Here is a 21,438-nt window from a genome sequence, read left to right on the forward strand (position 1 = left end):
TCATCAAGAGACACCTGTTTGTTCGAAGAGATGCAGCCAGTAAAAAGAAAGATGTTAGTCTCCCATCGTCAGCTATGTAATGGGGTTGAAGCCACAGTATCTAGGCAGGGGACTTTACAACATGAACCTTGAGCCTTCTGGGGCTGCCATCATGGGTAATTAAATGGCTCTCTGCAGGTCACAGTCAGTTGCTTTCACTGTTCCCATAGTATGGGCCAAGAACGATGGAGCAGCCTGGGTGCGATGGATGCAAACAACCTTGTGTTAAGAAAGAGAACTGCAGAAGCAGCAGTAGCTGCACATTTCAGTGGCATCACATTCAGTCTCTTGTGATAAGGGAGGAGTACATGGGAAACAGCACCACTGACAGGGGGGTCAATCTGGACAAATGGCTCAAAGTGTGTGAGTTATCTGACCATTCAGTGGGTGAAAGTGGCAAAGCTGCAGCACCTGGTGACCTCCAAGAGGAGAGGAGGAAGCAGGGAGTACTGAGTGTGTATGTTTGCCTGAGGATGGCAAATGATGTGGATAGAAGGCAGATGTGTCTGAGTGGACCACAGGGTGTGTCATAACCATAAACCAAGTAACTGCCCCTCAGGGCTAGGTAGGGTGAAGGAGGAGCCAAGACCAGATCTGGAGGTGGTGGTAGGGACTGCTACAAGCAGACCAGGCGCTGGCTTAGTGCTGGGGGATGCTTGCAAAGGCTCAGCACAGCTCCCCAGTTCCTGCTTGCACTGAGAGAGCAGCAGAACAGGGCAGACACCACTCTGAGCCTCTAGCCCTGCCCTGCACCCCTCCACCAAGCCCACACACTGCCCCTCGCCGACCCCACAAAAAGGCCAGGCCCAGGCAGTTGTATACAAAACCTGAAATAGTTTACTTTGCTTTCTCTTTTTTTTCTTTTTTTTTTTTTTTTTTCCTTCTTTAAACTTTGCTCTAGGTTTACTTAGATTTCGTGAACTCGATACAAGAGCATTTGATATGAATTGGTAAATAAAACACCGTCATAGATAGATAGCCACGATAAACTTTGTTAGAAATGTACATGTCGCGAAAAAATAATAATACTAATAATAATAATCATAATAAAAAAAGCTGGCGTGACGCCCAGGCCAGCATGGCCCTGATGGCCATGGGCTGCGGGTGGCTCTGGTTCCCCGCGGGCGCCGCGCCCCAGTAATGTGTGTATATAAACAAAGCCCATAAGAAATGTACAAATATAAAAAGCTACAAACATTAATAAATTACATCGTCACAAAACACGGAAACACTCCACAAGGTGCTAGTAAAATAACTGTCTCCCTCCTCGTACAAGAAGTTACGCAAAGAGCTGGTAAGGGCCACTGCTACGGGCAGCGCCCGGAGAGACTTTCCCCTTATAAAAAACAGGTGGTCATTATTCCAAAAGCTATGTACAAGCTACATTCTAGGAAAAGGATGCCTCGGGAAACGCATCAACATGGCACGGCCGGGGGGAACGCTCCCAGTGCCCCCAGTCCCCCACCACACTCCGTCCCCGACCCCTCGCTGTCCTCACCCCCGTGGGCCGGGTGCTCTCTCACCTCCCGGCACGCTCAGCACCGTGGGGCCAGGCGAGGATTAACTTTTTGCGGACTAGTCACTCTCAGCACTCTGAGAAAGGACATCTATATTAAAAAATATTTATAGCAGGATTCTGTACACTCCGACCGCCGAAAGTTAAGAGGGTTGTTATCGTTGTGCTCCAAGTCAGGCGGAGCTAAAGGAGCAACTTCCCATTCCGGTGGATCTTCAGGATCTTGCCGAGCCGCTGCTTGGCCGTGGCCATCCCCTTCTTCGTGCGCTTTCCTGGAGGGAGAGTGGCAGTGGTGAGCCCCAGCCTGGCTCCTGCCCCACGCCATCCCACAGCAGCGAGCCCTCAGCCCCACACCACCACCTTCCCGACCCCATCCCTACCCCAGCACCTCCAGGAGACCACGGCTGTCCCTCGAACTTGAGGGATCTCCCACAACCATCCCAAACCCAGACGTGCCTCAGAGAGAAGCACAGTCTCTTGCACAAATCAGCACCACTGCAGCCAGGGCAGGTCCCAGTGCGTACCTGCGGCACCAGCTGCCTCCACAGTGCCAGCACTGCCGTGCTGCGCCCATGCCCGGCCCTGAACCTGCACACACCCCAGCTCAAGGGGTGCCCCAGCGTGACCACCCAGCCCCAGTCATTCCAGCACTGTCTCATGCCTCAGAGCTCACCAGAGCAGTACCTCTGTGTAGGTATTGCTGCACACACAGAGGCACCCGGCAGGCTGTCAAACACTGCCTGCATTCACCACATACACACGCAGGCACCTCTGGGATCTCTGAGCAGCTTCTCCACTATTTCACACATCCTCAAGGGAGAATCTGATGCCCAGGGCACAGCTTGCATGCCACCTCACTGACACTACCAGTGTGCTTTCCTTGCCCTCTCTTTCCATAGCACTACAGACACCATCTGCAGTCAGCCCAGTCAGAAAGCCACTGAATACATACACACGTACACACATGTTCAGATTCAGGTTAGCACCAATGCACTACAAAGCACTCAAAGTGGACAACCTGCCCTTTCCTCATACTCATGTGACAGAAACACCATCACAAACCAGACCCATGCTCACAGGATGCACCATTCAAGAAGGTCTGTGTTCCCCCACACTCTTCCACAAGGACCAGTGCAGCAAGCACAGCTGATCTCCACCTCATCTCTCGCCAGCTCCCACTTTACTTTACAGGCCTCCAAGGCATCTGAGACCTGGCAACCACATCAACCCACCCAAGTCCTTCCTATCCCACCACTATTGGTGCATCCATGTGTAATACCTCAAGCATCTCAGCTCCTTTCCACTTCTCCCATCTACTTTGTGTTCCAAGCCATGACGGTATGGGTGACACTTTCCATGGGACTACTCAAGCCCAAAAGGCAAACAGTGACTTCCACACTATAGCCTTTCTCAACAAGAATGTGCTTCTACAGTCACTGATAGTACTGAAAGGCAATTTATAATTTCTTCATTTTTCATCCTTTTGCCTCATTCTGAGTCATCTATCCTCCCTAAAGTAGTCTGAGAGCTCCCTGATTCTGCTTCATCCCATCATCCCTTCATTACTGATGATACCCAGCCTGGAACTCCCTGTGTTCCATGCAAGAGAGATAGCTTGATGTCCGCTTGGTGGCCCCAGCTGTCTCAAGACCCTGCACTGGAGGTTCTGAAAGTGCTCCTTCCCCTGCATGGACGGGTATGCACTTCTGGCACATGGTTCCTCCCCTCCTTTGAGGATCGAGCTATACCATGGGCAAGCTGTGTTCCACATGCCCATACAAGCTCTCTCCACGATGCCCTGGCTGGTTTGCCCAGCTCACTGGCCTGACTGGGGTTGGGCTCCATTCAGCACTTCTCTTCCCACCACTTCTTCCACGGATCTCTTGGGCCTTCATGACACCATTTCGCCACAGAGACATAATTCCAGGCAAGAATTTTCACTTCATTCCAGTTCTGTAGAGAGCCACAGGTGTTGCCAGCTCCTGGAAGGGCCCTAGAGTCTACCATGGGCACATCCTCCTATATGGCCTGTGATGTTTTACCGGTTGGCACCCCTCCAAGGGGCTGCAGGACACCTCACACTATGATTTGCTCCACTCACATACAGAAGAATACTGGAAACAACTGCCACATAGCCTCACTTTTTACAATAGGTCTCTCCTGTGGGATCGCACGCTTGATCTTCATCATACACAGTGCACTTGAAGTTCCTGCCCGTCCCACACACCTGCCTTTATTGTGCTTTCTCAGCAAAGTTCAAGCAAGGAACAAGGAGGTCCAAGCCCAGGCCCCAGACAGCTCCAGCTTTTTAATGCTTTCCCTACAGCCGATAACAAGCGATCTCTTCGTCTCTTGGTTCTGGTTATGTGGTTGGGTAACTCCCAAGGCTTGACATTCCTCTGCTCCCTTGTTGCAGCTCTCAGGACAGCTTTGCAGATTCTCACTGCTCTACACTTGCCGGGCAGGATGTCCTTATTTACACCTCTGCATAGCTACTGCATAAAAAGAAGCCTAAAACAGCAGTGCCTAGCACAGCAGCCTTCATGGATGCCTCCTTCCCTTGTCAAAGCTTCACCAGACAGGCTGGACTGTGATGTGACCACTGCGTGTCCTCCTCAGAAAGCCCAGGGCATGCTCAGAGTATTTCCTAGCATAGGACGCCTCACAGTCTACAACAGCAAATGCCAGGCAGCAAAGCACATATTTAGGCCCACGCTGCAGCCCAGGCCCAGGGCAGCCAAGGCTATGGGTCAAATCTCCAACCAGGTTTGTCCTACCAAAACAATTCCACAGACCCATGACAGACACCACACATGAAGGCCCTGCAAAGGGCATGGATTATATGACCAAATCACCCTTCCCCATTCCTACACCATAACCCCAGGCGTTTCCTGGTACCTTTGGCGGAGGCATTGTTCTGCGAGGATGATGAGGGTCTCCTCTGTGTGAGGAAAACACCGGGTGCCATCGGCTGCGATCCCCTGTTAGGCTGGGCGGCCCCAAAGGTGCTGGCCCCTGCGGTGTACTCGTGATCTGTGAGGCTGCTGGCATGTGACTCCAGCTTCGGCTCTGGCGAGCTGCCTTCCTGAGCTGGTTTGTTCGCGTTGTTGGTTGACAGCTTCTTTTTGGTATTTTTTTTCTTCTTGCCTTTTTGTTCCTCCTTTAAAATGACAAACATGAAGCTCAGATTAATCCTCAGAAGACCTTTAGCTATGGCAAGGGCCAGTGGTGCTGCTTAGGGTCCTGATACAATGAAAAACAACGAAGTTTGCCACGTACAAACTGCTCAGAGTCTGTTCCGATACCATCTCGCTCCCAGCTCTCTGCCACATGCACACGCTGCCTTTCTTGCATCTACGTATGCGCCTTGTGCAGAGCCTCCTTGCTTGTTAACTCTCAGTGCACTGCGGTGAGGGAGAGCCAGCCAGCGCCAAAATGACCCTGCCTTGGGAGACCAGCGTGGTTTTGTATGAGCAAACCTTTCCACGTTCCGAATGCACTGGCATCTCCTATCTTCAGGTATCTTCATATGCTTTCGTAATAGAAGGACATTAAACAGCCCACTTATTCACAGAAGCTGCTAAGGTAACACCTCTAGCTGCACCTACTCACACAGTGAGCAAAGCTGTCTGTCACTGTCTCCTGTTTCCCTCGCCTACCTACAAGTCCACTTCCTGACAAAATGCTGCTTCCCAACAGCGCCCACCACAAAAGTGCCACCAAATGCCACAACTCCAGCAACTCCCCAACAGACCTCGTACTTTGTGGTGTCACATTTGTCGGGTTGGTGTGCGTGAGGCACTCAGCACCTACCTGACCCCTCCAGCGACCAAAGGATACTTTTCTACAGCCAGAAGTGCCTCAATACATTTGCTAAACTGATACTAGCTGCCCTTAGTTAACCAAAACTTTGGGAGTAAGCCCTAATGCTCCCCAGCAGCCAACTCACTCACACCAGCCAGACTTCCAGCACATCATTATGCCGCTCATGCACTCTCCTTTTGGGGATCCTGCTTCTATCTCTAGCCTGCAAGAATGCAGGTAGACATGCATGCTCTCTCAGTGCCTCTCTGCATGCCCAACAGACTTCCTGCTCTGCACCATGTAATTGTCAGCTATGCATGGTGCAACACTGCTGGATTTTCCTCCTGTTTATTTCCCCTGAGACTGATAAGCCTTGCCAAACTGGCACAAATAAACCCCAAGAAGGGCTGGCACTGCTCTGGTGCTTGGTCATGACTGCAGCTTTCATTTCCTGACAGCTACTGCTTCTTAAGCAACCTCACCTGCTGTGACAACTTCGCGGCTGCAGCGGCGAGGCCGGTTTCGATGGAGGCGACCCTTGTTCCCTCCCGCACCGGTCTGTCTTGCCGAGGCACTGAGGGGCCGACTCGTGCTGCAAGGAAAGCAATCAGAGGTGAGGCAGGTGCAGAGTGCCCATGTGAGCTCCATAACCACACACTGGGCAACGGGACTGCCCTCCTGAGCAGGAGATGGATGTGCAATGTCACAAGCTAAGAAATGGGCCGCTTGTCACACAGCAAGCTGTGGAGAATCCTTCATTAGTGGCCACAGCAAAGGGTGCCCAGGGATCCCCTGGCCTTGCACTGCCTCTGGTGAGCTGCAACAAAAAAACAGCCTTCCAGAACATCAGCATTGGCTGAACCCAAAGGAGACCATTCCTACTTGTTTCTCTTTACACAACACTAAAAGCCAGGGCTGATCAACTGTCTGGGCTTTCACTACTACGCTACTGCCACCAATCCTTCCTTCATAGGAGCATGAAGAAAAATAAATCAAAAACCTACCCCAAAAAACACTTCTCCTGCCAACTGATTGATGGAGAAAAACTAACACATCGGTACAAGTCCCAGTATGTGAAATCTTCCCCCCCTGTACTGGAAAGGTTTAATCCTTCACATTACAGAGAAATTGCTCATTTTTGGTCTTACAGTTTCCGCATTCCTTGAAAAATGGCTGGTTCCTTAGGGACCTGCATGGCTTAGTCTGAGTAGCACAAATTGTAAGAGCTTACCTGTTGGGCTGTAAGGGGCATCATCAGAACTTTTCCTTTTCTTTGATCGAGATTTGAATACTGGATTATCTTCATCCGATTCAAGAGAAGGGTAAACTACAATAGGAAACAAAGAGTAGTTTCAGTGTAGGAGACAATTATATAGTGCAGAGAGGCCCACTTGCTCTATACAGCGATGGTGACCACAGGTATTACAGCTAGAAGAGCAAAGGCCCCCAGAGGTACTGCTGAGAGGTAACAGCTGGAAACCATCTGGGGACATTCTCCTGCTCTTATCCACACTACACTCAGAAGCTGATGTCACTGAGTTGTGACCAGCTACTTTTAGGGTACACAGAGAAAGTTCTCAAACAGGAAAAATGAGTCTCCCTCTTGCCTGTGGAGTGGCAGCATAGCTGGAAGAAAGACAGACGGGGTTCTTTATCCCAAGCTAGACTGAAGCCCTCCTGCTCTGCACTGTGCAAAGACAAGATGTGAATCTGCACACCAAGGAAACACACGGAAGGGGCATCTGCAGATATGAACAAATATGCACGTGTGCACACTTACTCAGTCTGCTTTGTTGTGCTTACCGTAATCTGAATCTTTAAAACAGGCATCTAAGTGATCCTGATCTTCATCATAATCTTCAATATCAATACTGTTTTTTGTGCTTTTCTTTAATAATCGTTTGCCAGCGTTTTTGTTGCCACCGCCACCTGCTTTTTTAGAGTTCTGTGAGGAGATGGAGTTATTCTTGGCCTGGTTGGTCCCCCAGGAGGCCTGCAGGCAGGAGTCCGACGACTGGAGGTTTGCCATGGATAGCATGCCCTGGATTGCTTCCTGTGTGCTGGGTGAGGCAGGTGGCTGACTGCAGGAAAACACGGAGAATACAGAAGCTATCAGCAATTCCATGAAAACACACACCCCTCACAAATAGCTGACTTCTTTCACCTGATAGTGCTGCTAGAGCAAACTTCCTATTGCTGTGCTTAAAGCAGGTGGGCAACCAGCACTGGTTATTTTTACTTTAAGAGCAACATTACCATGCATTAAATTTAGGCTTGCTGCCTTGGAAGTCAGGAAGCTGTGAACCACCTGGCTATGCATGTGATATGCAGCTCTTTGCTGTCGTTGCTGGTGTGCAAGGACAGAGGTCAGGTAACTTTTCAAAGCTCCCAACAATGCAGCAGTTCTACCCCCCAGCTCTGAGCGTGTGAGCCCCTCACTCGTACACCCAAATTCCCACCTTCCTGTAACAGAGCTAGAGCGGGCAAGAACCATGTTTCCTTCACTGAGCTGAAGGATGAGGCCCCTGCTCTTGGCCAATGCCTTCCCAAACTCTTTTCAGACTCCTCCATCCCTTCCTTCACATGACAAAATGTGAAAGCAAAGCCTGAAGAAGGAGAGGGGGAACCACAGCATGCAGGCTCTCCTGCAGCCCAGTAAAGGGAAAAGCTTGGGAAATGAAAAGGGGTGACTGAGCAGTGGCATCACTGCACGAAGCAGCCTGCACAGCCAGGGCTGACAAAATATGGACTGGATGAGAGGACTACAGGGTGGTGAAAACTTTGCTCATCTCATCAGAAAACATTAATTCTGCAAAATGCAGAATACCCCATCAAGTATTTCCAGAACCATGGAGTTCAAACAGTGAAATGCAGAAAACACTGCAAAAAAAGTTATGCAATAGAAGCCCCTAACGTACATCATTTCCCAAGTAAATTAGCAGTACCATGTCACATTCATTTATTTGATCTTAATTTAATCCTCTTAAAGCCTTTACAAGACTCTGGATAGAGTAACATATAAGACATAGAAGGAGTTTCTGGGCACTAATTGCATTTATAAATAATCCTGAAAATGAGTTAAGACTGCTGTCGGTAGCTAGCAGCTCAAGGAATAAGAGAACATCGAAACATTTATTTAGTGAAGAGACATTTTAATCCCCTTATTATCGTGCCAGATGCCTTAGCCTCCTCCCTGACAAAGGCATATTTTTGCACCACGTATAAGAAATTAACATATTTTTTCATTTCCTCCCCCAAACAGTTTTTGCAAGCACCGGACTCTCAAAACAGTGCAAACAGACCATCAAAAACTGACCACTAAGTGGGCAAATCAGAGAGGAACTGCCTTAAGCAACACAAGCTTCAACAAATAAATTGTGGAATATGATCAAAACCAGTGGTTCTGAGTCAAACCACAACCTGAACGTGTGGGTAACATGTCTTAAAGAGAAATAGCTGCATATGGAACAAAGTGTTTCTCATTAGGGCATGTGCTTGCCTGTGCTTCTATTGAAAGTATTTCAGCTTTCTAAGCCAAAGAAAAAAAAAGGAGAGAGAATTGAGAAGTAATTCTTAAGCTCTTGAAGGCCATATCCCCTTTCTGTAGCTTCACGATAGTTAAAAAACAAACACAACCAACACATTTATGAATGTAAACTACGAGTCCCAGCTATGACCTATAACTTCAAAAACGGGAGCAGAGCTGGAGAAAAGGGCGCTCTAATGAACAGACTGACAGCAGCTCATGCCTCTTGCAGTGGGCTCCACTCCAGCATTGTGCACGGCTTCCCTTTTGGGGATCTTGTTGCTTCTTTTTACTCTCATAAAGCGACTCCGCAAAGGACCCTTTAATGCTGTTAACAGAGGGGAGGAAATAAAACTCATTCCAAATAACACCTCCCCCAGGGCTGAGCAGGGAAGGGCACATCGCTCTGTGCCTGCACAGTCCTACGGGCAACTAGCTCTTAGGCCTAGTAAGCCTAGGGGTCTTGGCATCACAGGGCAGCTTCTTGCTGCCAGCAGTATCTTCATTAGGGAGCAGTGCACAGAGCAGCCCTTTGGGCTATGCTCTGGGGCTTTCACAAGGCCTGTTTCCCTCCTGGACTTGACAGAAGCATGCTTTCCTTGACATCATGCTCCAGAGCAGGTGATGACAGGCAGGCAGCTGTGATTGCTGATGAGAGCACGCATGGTTCAGCCCCAGCACGTTAAGGCTTTCCCTCCTAACCGAGGCTGGTCCCCACTCCTGGGCACAGGACCTTCCCAGTGCCCTGAAGGGATATAACGCAGGGAGCCAGGGCTTCCTTTCACATCCCACCACTCTCCAAGGGTTCAACACCTATCAGCAGAACCTCTTCCTTTCACATGCAATTACTGAATCTTTCACCTATAGCCTCATACATAGCAATTGAATGTATTCATTTCAGTGCAATACAACTCACTGAAGGCTGTCCTCTCCCCTGGTCCCCGTGCTGCCTGCACAGCAGCAGGAGGCACTGAAGGGCAATGGGGAGGGGAGGTAGTAACCTCATAAATGCTTCACTAAGTAACTATCTCCCAGGCTCACCCCAAGACTTGGGAAAATAGGTAAGGGCAAAGGGAAGTCAGAGGAAACACTGAACATTTTCTAAGTGGAAATAACTAAAAGCATAACTGCCTCATGAGGTTAGACAAAAAAAGAAGCAGAACCTTCTTGGAGTTGTAAACAGATCAAAATCAGCAATCAAAAACTATGACTGGGGAAATCCCAGCCAGACACACAAGAAGGAAAGGGCCGTGCTGAGGGCCAAGCAGCTCACGGTGAGAAGCTGCAGAATCTCCATCATCCCTAAATATGGAACTCTGCAGGGCAATGCCCTGGATAACCAGGTCACACTTCACAGCTGGCCATGCTGTGATCCAGCAGCTGCACAGATGTCTTCTCAAGGTCCCTTTCAGCTGGTTTTGTCCTGGAATACTGCATGTAGGAACTGCTGAAAAACACTGATGCATGTGAGGAGGAGGTAATAAATCACTATTCTCCCTCCGTGATGGTTTCCCCATCATTTCTGCATTTCCTCTTACCCTCCCTACAGCAAGATGTAAATGAACCACGAAGAAGTGAAGCAGAGACAGTAATGGCTTGTCAGCATTTTGGAGAAGTGACAAATGTATAGAACTGTGAAACTTAACTTCAAGTACAAAATCGGCATTTTCTTCCATTTTTTAATCAAACCTGGGAACAAATAACTTGCTCAGTTCAAAATCACATGCCTCTTTAACTTTTTTTTCCTATATTCTGTTTGTTTTCACATTTACGGCAACCTTTCTGAAGGACCTCTCTCATCTCTTCCCATCTTGCTACCACTGGCATAGGTGTAGAAAATGTACCTCTCATGTAACCTACATGAATGCCATCAGGACTTTTGGTCAGCTGAAAAAGACAATCTAATGTTTTACTGAATCAAGCTTCACACAATCCAGGTAAGGTCTTTCAGCAACAGCAACAACAAAAAAAAACCCTGTCCTGATTCCTAAGTTACTACTGAGGGTCAGCAGCTTTAGTGCTGGTCCTGTCTGGGCTACATGCTTCCCACCTCCAAGCTGACCACTGTGTGAGCAGAGGATATTCCACATGGGCTGCCTGCTCTACTGCGTTCAGGAGTATCCAAAATATACATAAATATGTATAGGTATGTAGAAAAATACATACACATACATAGCCCTTAAGAACCATAAAAATAAGAATGCGGAGAAAGACGAAAATTGTTTCTGAGTCAGGCAGGATCACACTGGCATTACACTGTGACACAGAATGTTTGCATATCAGGTTTCTTTCTTTCTATTTTTTTTTTAAAGCATGTTATAGCCATTTAAAAAGCCTGGCATAATTACGAATTGAAACATAGCAATTTCATTTATCAGGAGCTTTTTTCAATCAAGCTGCAACACACACTGCCAAAACCTAATTGTTTATACAAGAGCCAAAATTGATATGACACATTCCCACTGAACTACCGCACACAGTGCAGTAACTCATGCAGAGTTTAGTTATGTGACTGCATTTGCGACTTTGATTTCAGAAACCACAAAGTCTACAAATAGACTCAATATAGAGCCCAGGTTGAAGGGGAAAAAATGAAAGGTCTGAGTACTATTCCATTTCTGAATGGCAGTTTTAACCCATGGCAGGCAGCGAAATATAGAAGTCAAGAAAAAGGGAGGATCTTTGAGGACCATTTCTTTAATCTATATTTTTAGCTTCCCTCTGCATTTCTGCACATCATAAGCAGGCAATGAACCATACTGTGTGTAAAATAGTCCTGTACACATGTCCAAGGCAGTGCTCTTAAAATGTCTGCCATTTTCTTCTTTTATATATTGGGAGCTTCATGTGTGGGAGTCCTATTACACCAGCAGCTCTATCTCCACAGTGAAACACACCTAACAACCTGCCCAAATGTCTAATTACCTGCCAAAAGGTGAGCGTAACTTTGATATAAACACTGGTTCCATTACACACCATAATGCAGAATGAAAAATGAACTCAGAGGAACTGCTAAACCTACCAGTACCAATATGAATATTTCAGTGGTTTTTGAAGACCAAAACACTTGAGAGATGAGGAAAATCCAGAACCCCTATCACATTTGGGCTCAGACAACAGAAAACATTGTATTTCCTGGGAGCTGCAGACACACTGGTACCTCTCTCCATACTCTCCGCACCCACTGGTTTTGAACTACTCCTTCCTAGAGGGATGGCGGTAACAGAAGAAAACCAACACCAAACTGAGACTGGATCTCTTCCTTAGAGATAACAGCCCTGTCAAGATACGCCTTCTAAGTACAGCTGCTATGCAACTTGATTTTAAAATCAAATTTTCACCTGCAGTCCTGCCATGAGACACCATTGGAAGAAGTGTCATGGGAACACATTAGGAATGAACAGAAACTCTTAGAGGAGACTTGACATGCTCACCCGTTGTACTCGGGGGTGAGGATCTCTGCCAATGTGCTGCAAAAGTAACGGACTCTAAACGCTGATGCACATAGGCAAGTCTGGCTCTCACAGGGCTGGTACTGGTACTTCACCATGGGTATACTGTGAGTGAAGGCAGTCTGCATAGTATGCTTTAATCTCCTGTAATTATCTATGCTGTGAAACAGACCATTACCTAATAAACAGAGCTATGTTGGAACATCCTTTGGTTCAACAATGTTCCCTCATTTAGATTTCTCTGAAACTCTGTTACCAGATTGCAGCTTATAAAGAATTCCACCTATCATCTTAACATTAAAAACCTCTCCACCTCACTGATAAAATTTGCTCTTTATGGTTTCCTTTGATAACTTATTCCATATGTTCCCCTTTGACCATGAGACATATCTTTAAGAATTCTCAGTTATGGCTTTTAACTTCCAGTCTTTCCCAGGTTTAGATATTATCTTCCTCTCTGAGGGAAACTTCTGATTCCACTTTAGCAGGTCCTTTCGAATGTTCTGGCCACGCACACCCAACACTCACAGGGCACAGCCTGGGTGAAAAGGATGGCACCAATTTCACTTTGCTAACTCTGTTCTCAACTCTCAAACCCACTAATACTGCTGTTTTTACTTTCTGCACAGGATATGAGGCTTTGCATAGTCAAGGTAGACCTAAAGAAAGCAGGGAAGAAGAGGATGCTCTGGGGAGTCCACAGGTTCCAAACATATGAATCTGGTTCCTGTGGAGCAGTGGAGGGTGCTTAGGTTCTAAAAATGGAACAAGATGGGTTAAGAGTTCTCACTCTTAACCAGCCATCTGAGAGGGAGAACAGGGCATAGGACATAGCAGTATATGTCTGCTGTGCCATTCTGTTCATATTAGCTGTAAAACCAGTTGATGTTTCCAGAACTCCTTCGCAGGGCTCTAGTCCCAAGGTTTGAATTAAGGAAGACATTTCCATATGTGAAAAGTCCTACTCAGCTTCTTTTGAAATGGCAAGCATATCCTAATTCTGTTATCTGTAGTTTAAGATCAGACTTGGCATGTTAAGAGCGGAGGCAGTGAACTCAAACTGCATTCACTGAGCTTTCTCTTCCTTTTGAATGATTCATCTATTATAGTAATATTGTTAAAATGGATGTTCAGCATTTACAGATGTGAAACGCCTCTATTTGTTTAAATTATACCACCAAAATCTTTCCCACACACTTTTTCCACCTCTCCCTCCAGTTCATGGGATAAAGGAAGAATTTGATTTCTGGAGAACAAGCAAAGTTCATTCTCTCACTCTCACACACAGAACCATAAAAGAAAAATTCTTGCTTACAGTTTAAGAGTGAAAAACATCCCTTTGTGCATACCTGTTGGTGTTATACTCTAAACCCCCAACTTCCTTGCTTGCCTGCAAAAGGTCAAGAATTCCTGCTGAACTTCCACTCTCTTTCTTTACTTTGGAATTGCGCCCTGGCTTTGCCTCTGTGTCAATGTGAAGTAGATCTTCATCCGATGAGTCATCACTCTGCAAAAACAAGAAAAAGGCTCAAAAATGGGAACTAACTAAGTTAGTCAACAAAGAACAACACAAGGATTTCTACAGCCTGCTGCTCTTGCAAGATGTAGGGCTGGCCTTTCTATGTTGCTCTTGCTAACAAGAGGTAACAATAAAAATTAGACACATAATGAAATCAATCTCCTTCCAGCCTGTAGACACGGCAGGTTTTCCCGTTCCCTTGCAGCAATGGAGATCTGATCCTATGCATGGGATCACATCACACCACTATACCAGCAGTGTTTCCAGGTGCTGTGTTCCCTTGCCAGCCATCCTGCCCATTTTTCAGAACAGAAGACATGAATTTATGGCTGTTTCTTTGTCTGCCCAGACACCTTTCACAGCAGAGTTCTGGGTCTTGCAAGACTCAATGTAGCCAGCTCAGGCACAGGGACAGACCCACTTCTGTCATCCTTGCTGCAAGAGGACAGGAAAATCCAACAGAGCAATAGGATAGACATGCATGAGTGTACCATCCAAGGACGTTAAAGGAAGCTATCTGCATCTATTTGGAGCTAATACCTCTCTGCACTGTAGACAGTCATAAAACAACTTTTTTCTCCCTTCCTGCCTGCTTTCAGGCCTCTGAAGTCCTAGCCATTATTGCTTAGAGTGTCATTACTGGTTTCTGCAGGAAGTGTTCTCTCAACTTCTGTGCAGTGAGATGTCAGCATGTTTTGCCCTGCTCCCTGTGCACCATTCTCCAGACTTCAACACAGACTGAGGCAAGGAGACAGGCACTATTAAATATCCCTGAGCCAAACCAAGATGATAAAGATGGCTGAGCTTGAGGGCCAAAAATTCCAGTCACCTACAGTTTTGTGTTAACAAGTTATTTTTCTTTCTGTGACTGATTCAAATATCATAACATGGATTTATGTTAACTACAGCTAGACAAAACATTTCAGCATGTCATTTAATTTCCAGCATTGAGCTACAATGCTAACACAAACAAGAGCAAACTCATGTCTGTGCTGTTAAGCTTCTTACTCTTCTCCAAGAGAGTCATCAGGCACTGGAACGGGCTGCCCAGGGGGCAATGGAGTCACCAACCCTGGAGGTGTTCAAGAAACATTTAGATGTTGTACTGAGGGACATGGATCAGTTGGAAATACAGGTGATATGTGAACAGTTGGACTGGATGATCTAGGTGGTCTTTTCCAATCTTGGTGATTCCATGATTCTATGATTCTTCACGCTAAGTGTCAACAGGCAGATTGACACTGCATCAAGTTAGGGACATGCTAAAATATCAGGTTGAGCCAAGGGCATGCTAGCTGTAAGCCCATAAAAGGCAAAGGGAGAATCTATTAGATAATAGTAAATAAAGCTTTTAATGACTACATAATGGGACTTGTAGTAATGTGAAACACCACATGACACGTTCAATTCTATTAGCATTACTCTGAGTTTCCTTTGTCAAACGGTGCCAATTTATGTTTAGTCTTTAAAATGTCTGAGTGCTACTTATTCTGGGCAGACTGGGACTGCAGAATGATGTAGAGGATATGACAACAACCTGTAAGAAATCTGCATATTACCACCATTCCCTGTACTGTGCTACCACCTAGCATGGGCAGGAAAAAAAATGCTATTACCGTGTGAATGGAAGTCATTGGTGATTACACCACAGCATACTGCGCACCTGCCATTAAATACTGCCTGGCACGTCTGAGCCAAGGTTCCAGGCAATTTTTGGGTAAGATTCCACAAACTCTAAGAGATATATAATGGATGCTTGCTTGTGATAGGAACAAAATTCACCGTACCTTATATGACACCGACTCCACCTTTGGCTTTTTAACAGGAGTGTGCTGTAGAGTGTCTTTTTTATCTGAAAAAACTGAATTAAAAAAGGGAAAAATGAAGTCATAGTCCTCTTAAAAAAAAAATAATAATAATAAATAGCACTCCTAAGCCTGAACTTCAGAAACAATTCAAATCCAGTTCTATTTGACTGACAGTTAAGATATGGTTTTCTTTACAGTAAATCAGATAACACGAAGAATAATTTTGGACAACCAACACAAGATTTGTCGTGCAGATACAGACAAAAAAGGAAATATCCTTACAGGGCAGTTCTCTCTTTGTAGTGTTTTTCTTCCTTCTGATTGGAAACTCATCAATTTTTAGCTCACCATCATCTGACACATATTCATATTCATCTCGTACAGGTTTTGCTTTATCTTCCTTAAAATTCTGCAGTGACCCGAACACACTGGTATTCAGCTGGGTTTTTACTCCCTTTGAACTGAAAGAAAAAAATATATATATATTAGAAATCAGTATCAATATACAGGCTGGAAATCATTTTGGGAACAGATGGAGAGGAAGACAACGAGTAATTTTCCTCACACAGAAATCTCAGTCAGCCTGAACACTTACAGAGGTGTCAGAGCAATTCAAATCAGATCACAAACTCATTTCTGTACCTACCATTTTATCTCCAAATACAATGCAGAGCAGAGTGGCGTTCCTGACTTCATATAAGCCCTACACCATTAAAAGCTGTCTCAAAGTGTATGATATATGTAATGCAGGCACAGCATGGAATTTTGCCAGTGTTTATTTAATATATTTTTTAAAATGCACCCTGAATAGGATCTGCAAAAAAATAATTGAATATAACAAAATCAAACTAGGAAGAACCCAAAGTGGTAAAACACGAGATACAGCCTGAGTACTGAAGGCAGAAATCTCAACCTTCAATTAAGCAGGGTTCTAGGTAAATCAAGTTCTGGACTGAAAAACTAAGTGTATTTTCTACACTGACCAGAAAGGCAGAGTTGCACCTAGTGGCATTAAAAAAAAAAAAAAAATCCATAAATAATCAGAGGATTTTTTAACCTCCTTTCTTAAATAATGAATATTGTTCTAGTTTTAACTTACCCAAGTAACTTCTTATTAGCGAAAGAGAATGTAAATTTGTTGTCTTTATTTCCTGATAAAGGCGTCTTCTCAGATTTGTGCTCCTCTTCCATTTTTAGTAGTGAATCAGGCTTACTGTTCTGAAAGGCAGAAAGACCCCCAAAAAAACAATACAATCAGTCAAGTGAGTTGTTAGTATTTCGGATTCCTAGATAATGGCAGAGAGTTTGTTGATCTTTATGCAGAAAAATATATTCCTCACAAACATGCTAAGTAATGGACAATTATAGTACTCCCTAGATAAGCTGTGTTCTGTTTAGTTCAGGGACTTGTCCCCATTCAAGAAACACTTCAGCACCAGTTAGCAGTGCCCACCACAACCAAGCCTGATGCCAGATTTAAATTCTGCTCTCTTACATTGGAACCGATTGAGGTAAAATATTAAACACTGCTCTTCAGCATCATGCTTGAGCAGCTAAGGGCAGAATCTAGCCCAGCACCTGTAAGCTCACAAATGTGACTGCACTTTATTGCCAGGTTCCATCTACTTCATTCTCACCTTCAGAAGAGCTTGAGTTATATATATGAATTTAATAATTTCATACCGAAGTCATTCAGTCTTTGATGAACTTTTAAGCCTAGCCCTAATCCTTTCCTAATCTGTACTGGCTGGGTGACCTGATCACACTAGCCATGATAGTTGTTAACACAAAAAAAATTCAATTAGATGTCTCTGTCAAGAAGTCAGGACTCTCAGTAGCTTCCTCCACATGAAAAGACAATTCTGTCCAAGGAATTTATTTGCACTGAAAAATCTCACTATTAAAAGTCTTCTTTCTAGCCTTACCAAGAATGAGAACAGATAGTTCAGCATATACTTTTAAAGAATGAGCCCCATACACCTTTATCAATGCTTGCTTTGTTATTTTCTGCTCAAAAACTATTCATTGATAGTCACACTCTGCGTAGGAAGACCTATGTACATTTCCTACCCTTCTGTGTGGCAAAATCAGCAAAAAAAAAAAAAAAAAAAAAAGACATGAGACCTTACCTTATATTTCCATTTGGCTTCTGTTTTGCTTTTGTTTTGCTCTCGAACTTCAAACTTCTCCACCTCATTCTGCTTAGTAGGTGTTTCCTTATTGGGAACACTTAAAACATTCTTTGTGGCCTGGTGAAAAAATTAGCATGTACTCTTAATGAGGATCAAGCACTGGTATGTCACACAAACACATTTTTATCTAGAATAAGACATGGCATATTTATGAAAACTTCTTTTCTGATTCCTCCCTCTTTGAAATGAAATATCACTGTTCAAAGAGTTCAGAAGATTACTTGCATTTCTCCTTCACATATTAACATACAAGATTAGTGTAAAAACATGTTCATCTCCTGTCTCTTGCTCCGTGAACATGTTTTGCAACTGCTTATAAGCTACTATGAAAGTTGGAAGCACTTAGGAAAAACCTTATGGATTCTTCTCAACAACAAAGTGTATAATACATTTTCCTGTGAGCGCATCAATGAAATTCTCACTCTTGCTGAAGTTGCAGCAAAACTCATCTATAGGGTATCAAATGAAATTTGTTAAACATGAGCAAAAGTGATCACAAATCATTGTTTTATCTTCATTCACTCGCTTGGCACAAAATCTCATGAAAACAAAATGTTTTAGAAATGAGTCTAGCTTGTCTCTGATAACCGATTATGGAAATCCACTATAGAAATGGCAAAAAAAAAAAAAAAAAAAAAAAAAAGCAAAAAAAAAAGCCAAACAAACAAAAAACAAAAAATCCAAACCCTTAAAATGTCATTTAATTTTTGCCTCCTCTTAGCTTAGTGAGGGATCTGACAGTAGTTTGTCAGATTCAACTTGAATAGATGTTTCTTTCTTCAAATCAAATGAGTTACCATGCAAACAGGCCAACCAGATCGAACAGTCAGGTAAAAAAGAAAAAGAATGGTGATAAGATGGCAAAGAGAAAACTCTCATTTACTTCAGCAAAGACACTGGTGCTTGATTCTTTTTTTTCATAAGAGCTAGGGACTTTAACCCCACCATGGCAATAACGGGGCAGGGTTAAAATCCAACCCACCTTTCCCTTCTTTGGCGTCTCGATCTTTGTCAAAGCCTCCTTTGTGTGTGCCTCCAGCAAGTCGAGGTTCGGGATGGCTGGCGGTGGGCTCTCTTTTGCCTTCTTTCCTTTCTTTTTTCCTTCTCCCTTAACTTTTGGTGTTTTGGGAGGTTTGGGAGGCTTGGGAGGCTTGGGAGGCTTAGGGGGTTTGGATGGCTTCAGTTGTTTGGGGGTTTTCACAGTTTTCGGAGTCTTTTTTTTAGGGAGCTTTTCTGCAGGTGGGGACGGTGGTGTCACTTGGACAGGTGATGGTGCCTCCTCCTTCTCCACAGGGCAGATCTCCTCGGTGTTCGTGTTGGCACTCGTGTCTGCTTTGCTGGCTTTCGAAGCGTTCTGTACCACAAAACAGGAGGGCGTTCAGACCCACTTGTGCTGTGTTAGATATTCCCTCTCACTCTCCCTTCCTTGGGGAAACAACTACCAGTAATCTCCCCTTCAGAACCGGAGTATCTACATTCATGAGCACCCGGTGTCACAGTGATGCTCTTCTCACCGCTGGTTTCCCCCTGGCAGCTGCCCATGCATGACTTTGACCTGGAGAAACTCCAGTGCCACTGTATGGAAGTTAACTCTCTCCAGATTGCATCAGGTAGGACACTTAAATGGACGGGCAGTACAAACAAATGTGTAACATGAATGGGCTTTTGTTTAAAATGCTAATCAGCTCGAGCACAAACCAATTTAACTCAGATGGGATAAACGTTGCAGAATCGTGTTTCATGCCCTCAGGTAAAATAAGCAGTAAAATAGCCGCCCAATTAAAATTAATACTGTCTGACTAATTATAAAGAAATTATTTTCTGCTCCAGTTGCCATTGTGACGATCAAAAAATGTACATACTACATCAAAGAGGATAAGATAGATTTCAATGCTGAGGTCTTTGGATATAGTTAAGCAGTGGAATGCAACACAGAATCTTCTCAAAACACAAAGGAGCTAGCTATTGTCCCCCTGCACTGTCACACACCCCCACTAGGCGGAATGTGACACCACTGGACAACAGCTCCATGCAACCTCTGTGTTTTTGTGAGTTTATTTTAAAAATAATCTTCACGTTTAATATAATAACTCTGCCTAGAAACCAGCCAAGAGCAAGGCCTCCTACTGGGACAACGCACAGAGTGACTGACTGTCCCTAGCTCAGAGAATGTCACAGGTAAGACCAATGAACATAAGGGCACACCATATATCGAGCATGATTAGAGGACAGTAACAACATTCTTTGAGTTCTACTGTGTTTTTGGGTAGAAAGCAGATAAAGAGAAAGGAAAAAAAAAAAAAAGACGAAGAGGACAGCATGGCCAGTCCAGCTAGAAGAACACAGAGGAGAAGACATAGGGCAGGCATGCACAGCATGAAGTCATGGAGAAAGCAAACAGGCGTCCAAAACATGCGGCCAGTTAGCCACAGACAAGAGTCCCGAGCAGTAACCCTACTGCTTAAACCTCTTATGAATTCTTTTAATGAGCAGAATGGGGAAAAAAAAATTCATTTCAAGTCCTCGGTTTTACAGTCTACGTTATTGAAAAACACACAACACTGCTAATATGATAAAAAGAGCACAAACCTCACTTAATCTTATTTCTTTGGCAAGGTCCTTGATAAGCTGTGCTGGTTTGAAGTTTTCAGGTAGTTCATCTTCATGCTCTGCTAAAGCCTAAATCAGAATAAAGCCAGACTGATGTTTCTGTGCATGTTTTTTTGCAATAATATAATAAAACTCATTAAGTGACACTTTAATATTTTTTTCCTAAATACTGAAATCAATACTGACTACATGTATAATACGGAAAAAACACTTGTATATACTTTATTTCCCCTTCTGGGTGTTACTGCTGTTCCCTCAGGACAGCTATTGACGAAGTCAGCAGTCTTTTTCACATATTATTGCATGTTCACAACTGTAACATCAGTTTGCTTACCCTCTTATACGAGATTCTGAGAGAGACTCCTTTTCTACACCTACAAGGAGAGACTGTCTCAGAATGACGACTTCATTGCACTCAACAGGCACACACCTTGCCAGCAAAGCAGCTTGGGAGCTAGTTTCATTCGTGTGCTATGTTACAATATTCTAAGTTCAGCTTTGCCTGGTTGCCAACACAGCCTGACTTCCTTTTGCTCACTGCTTCACATCTGTGAGGCAAGTGGAAAAACAAACAGGGTGAGATGAAGAAGAGAGCTTCCACACCGGCCAGCCCTGCTACAGGAAACCAGGAGCAATTCAGAAGTGGGGCTCAAGCACTCTCTTATTGCAGTACAGACAGCAAAGTCCCTGGCTACGCTTAAATATGGGACAGTCACGTAAGTGACCTAAGCTGTATTTGCTGCACTGTGTACTCAGCTGCTCACTCCTTCTGAAAGTGTCTGAAAATCCTAAAGCTGCTAGTTCCCCTGCCCGTGTGTTATGATTGAGTGGGCTGCCTCCTGCAGTTAATTCCCCAGAACTCTAGGAGCAACATACACAAGAACGACGCTGCTGAAATGACCGCAGAGGGAGATTTGGGCTGAAAATCTCTTTAAGCCATCTCTCTAGGCAATATGTATTTCCTGGCTTAAT

At 44.7% G+C, this 21,438-nt stretch overlaps 1 protein-coding gene across 2 annotated transcripts in view; it reads right to left on the reverse strand.

The window, feature by feature from the left end:
- Positions 1 to 1,009: 1,009 nt before the first annotated feature.
- The window catches only part of PHF2 (PHD finger protein 2), an 83,425-nt gene continuing 62,996 nt past the window's right edge, over positions 1,010 to 21,438 (reverse strand). Inside the window, exons 12-23 of one of the 2 annotated variants that reach the window (XM_085235767.1) lie at positions 20,446 to 20,535; positions 18,839 to 19,210; positions 17,794 to 17,913; positions 16,764 to 16,882; positions 15,947 to 16,125; positions 15,644 to 15,717; positions 13,687 to 13,844; positions 7,163 to 7,440; positions 6,591 to 6,686; positions 5,842 to 5,951; positions 4,454 to 4,715; positions 1,010 to 1,827 (exon numbers count right to left, since the gene is read on the reverse strand). In XM_085235767.1, the coding sequence (XP_085091893.1) occupies positions 1,739 to 1,827; positions 4,454 to 4,715; positions 5,842 to 5,951; positions 6,591 to 6,686; positions 7,163 to 7,440; positions 13,687 to 13,844; positions 15,644 to 15,717; positions 15,947 to 16,125; positions 16,764 to 16,882; positions 17,794 to 17,913; positions 18,839 to 19,210; positions 20,446 to 20,535 (1,947 nt within the window). In that variant the 3' untranslated portion in view covers positions 1,010 to 1,738. The remainder of the gene's footprint in view (positions 1,828 to 4,453; positions 4,716 to 5,841; positions 5,952 to 6,590; positions 6,687 to 7,162; positions 7,441 to 13,686; positions 13,845 to 15,643; positions 15,718 to 15,946; positions 16,126 to 16,763; positions 16,883 to 17,793; positions 17,914 to 18,838; positions 19,211 to 20,445; positions 20,536 to 21,438) is intronic. The other variant, XM_085235768.1, reaches the window with a different exon arrangement.

This window comes from Meleagris gallopavo, chromosome 14 (assembly GCF_905368555.1).
Source record: "Meleagris gallopavo chromosome 14, MGAL_WU_HG_1.1, whole genome shotgun sequence".
NCBI lineage: Eukaryota > Metazoa > Chordata > Aves > Galliformes > Phasianidae > Meleagris > Meleagris gallopavo.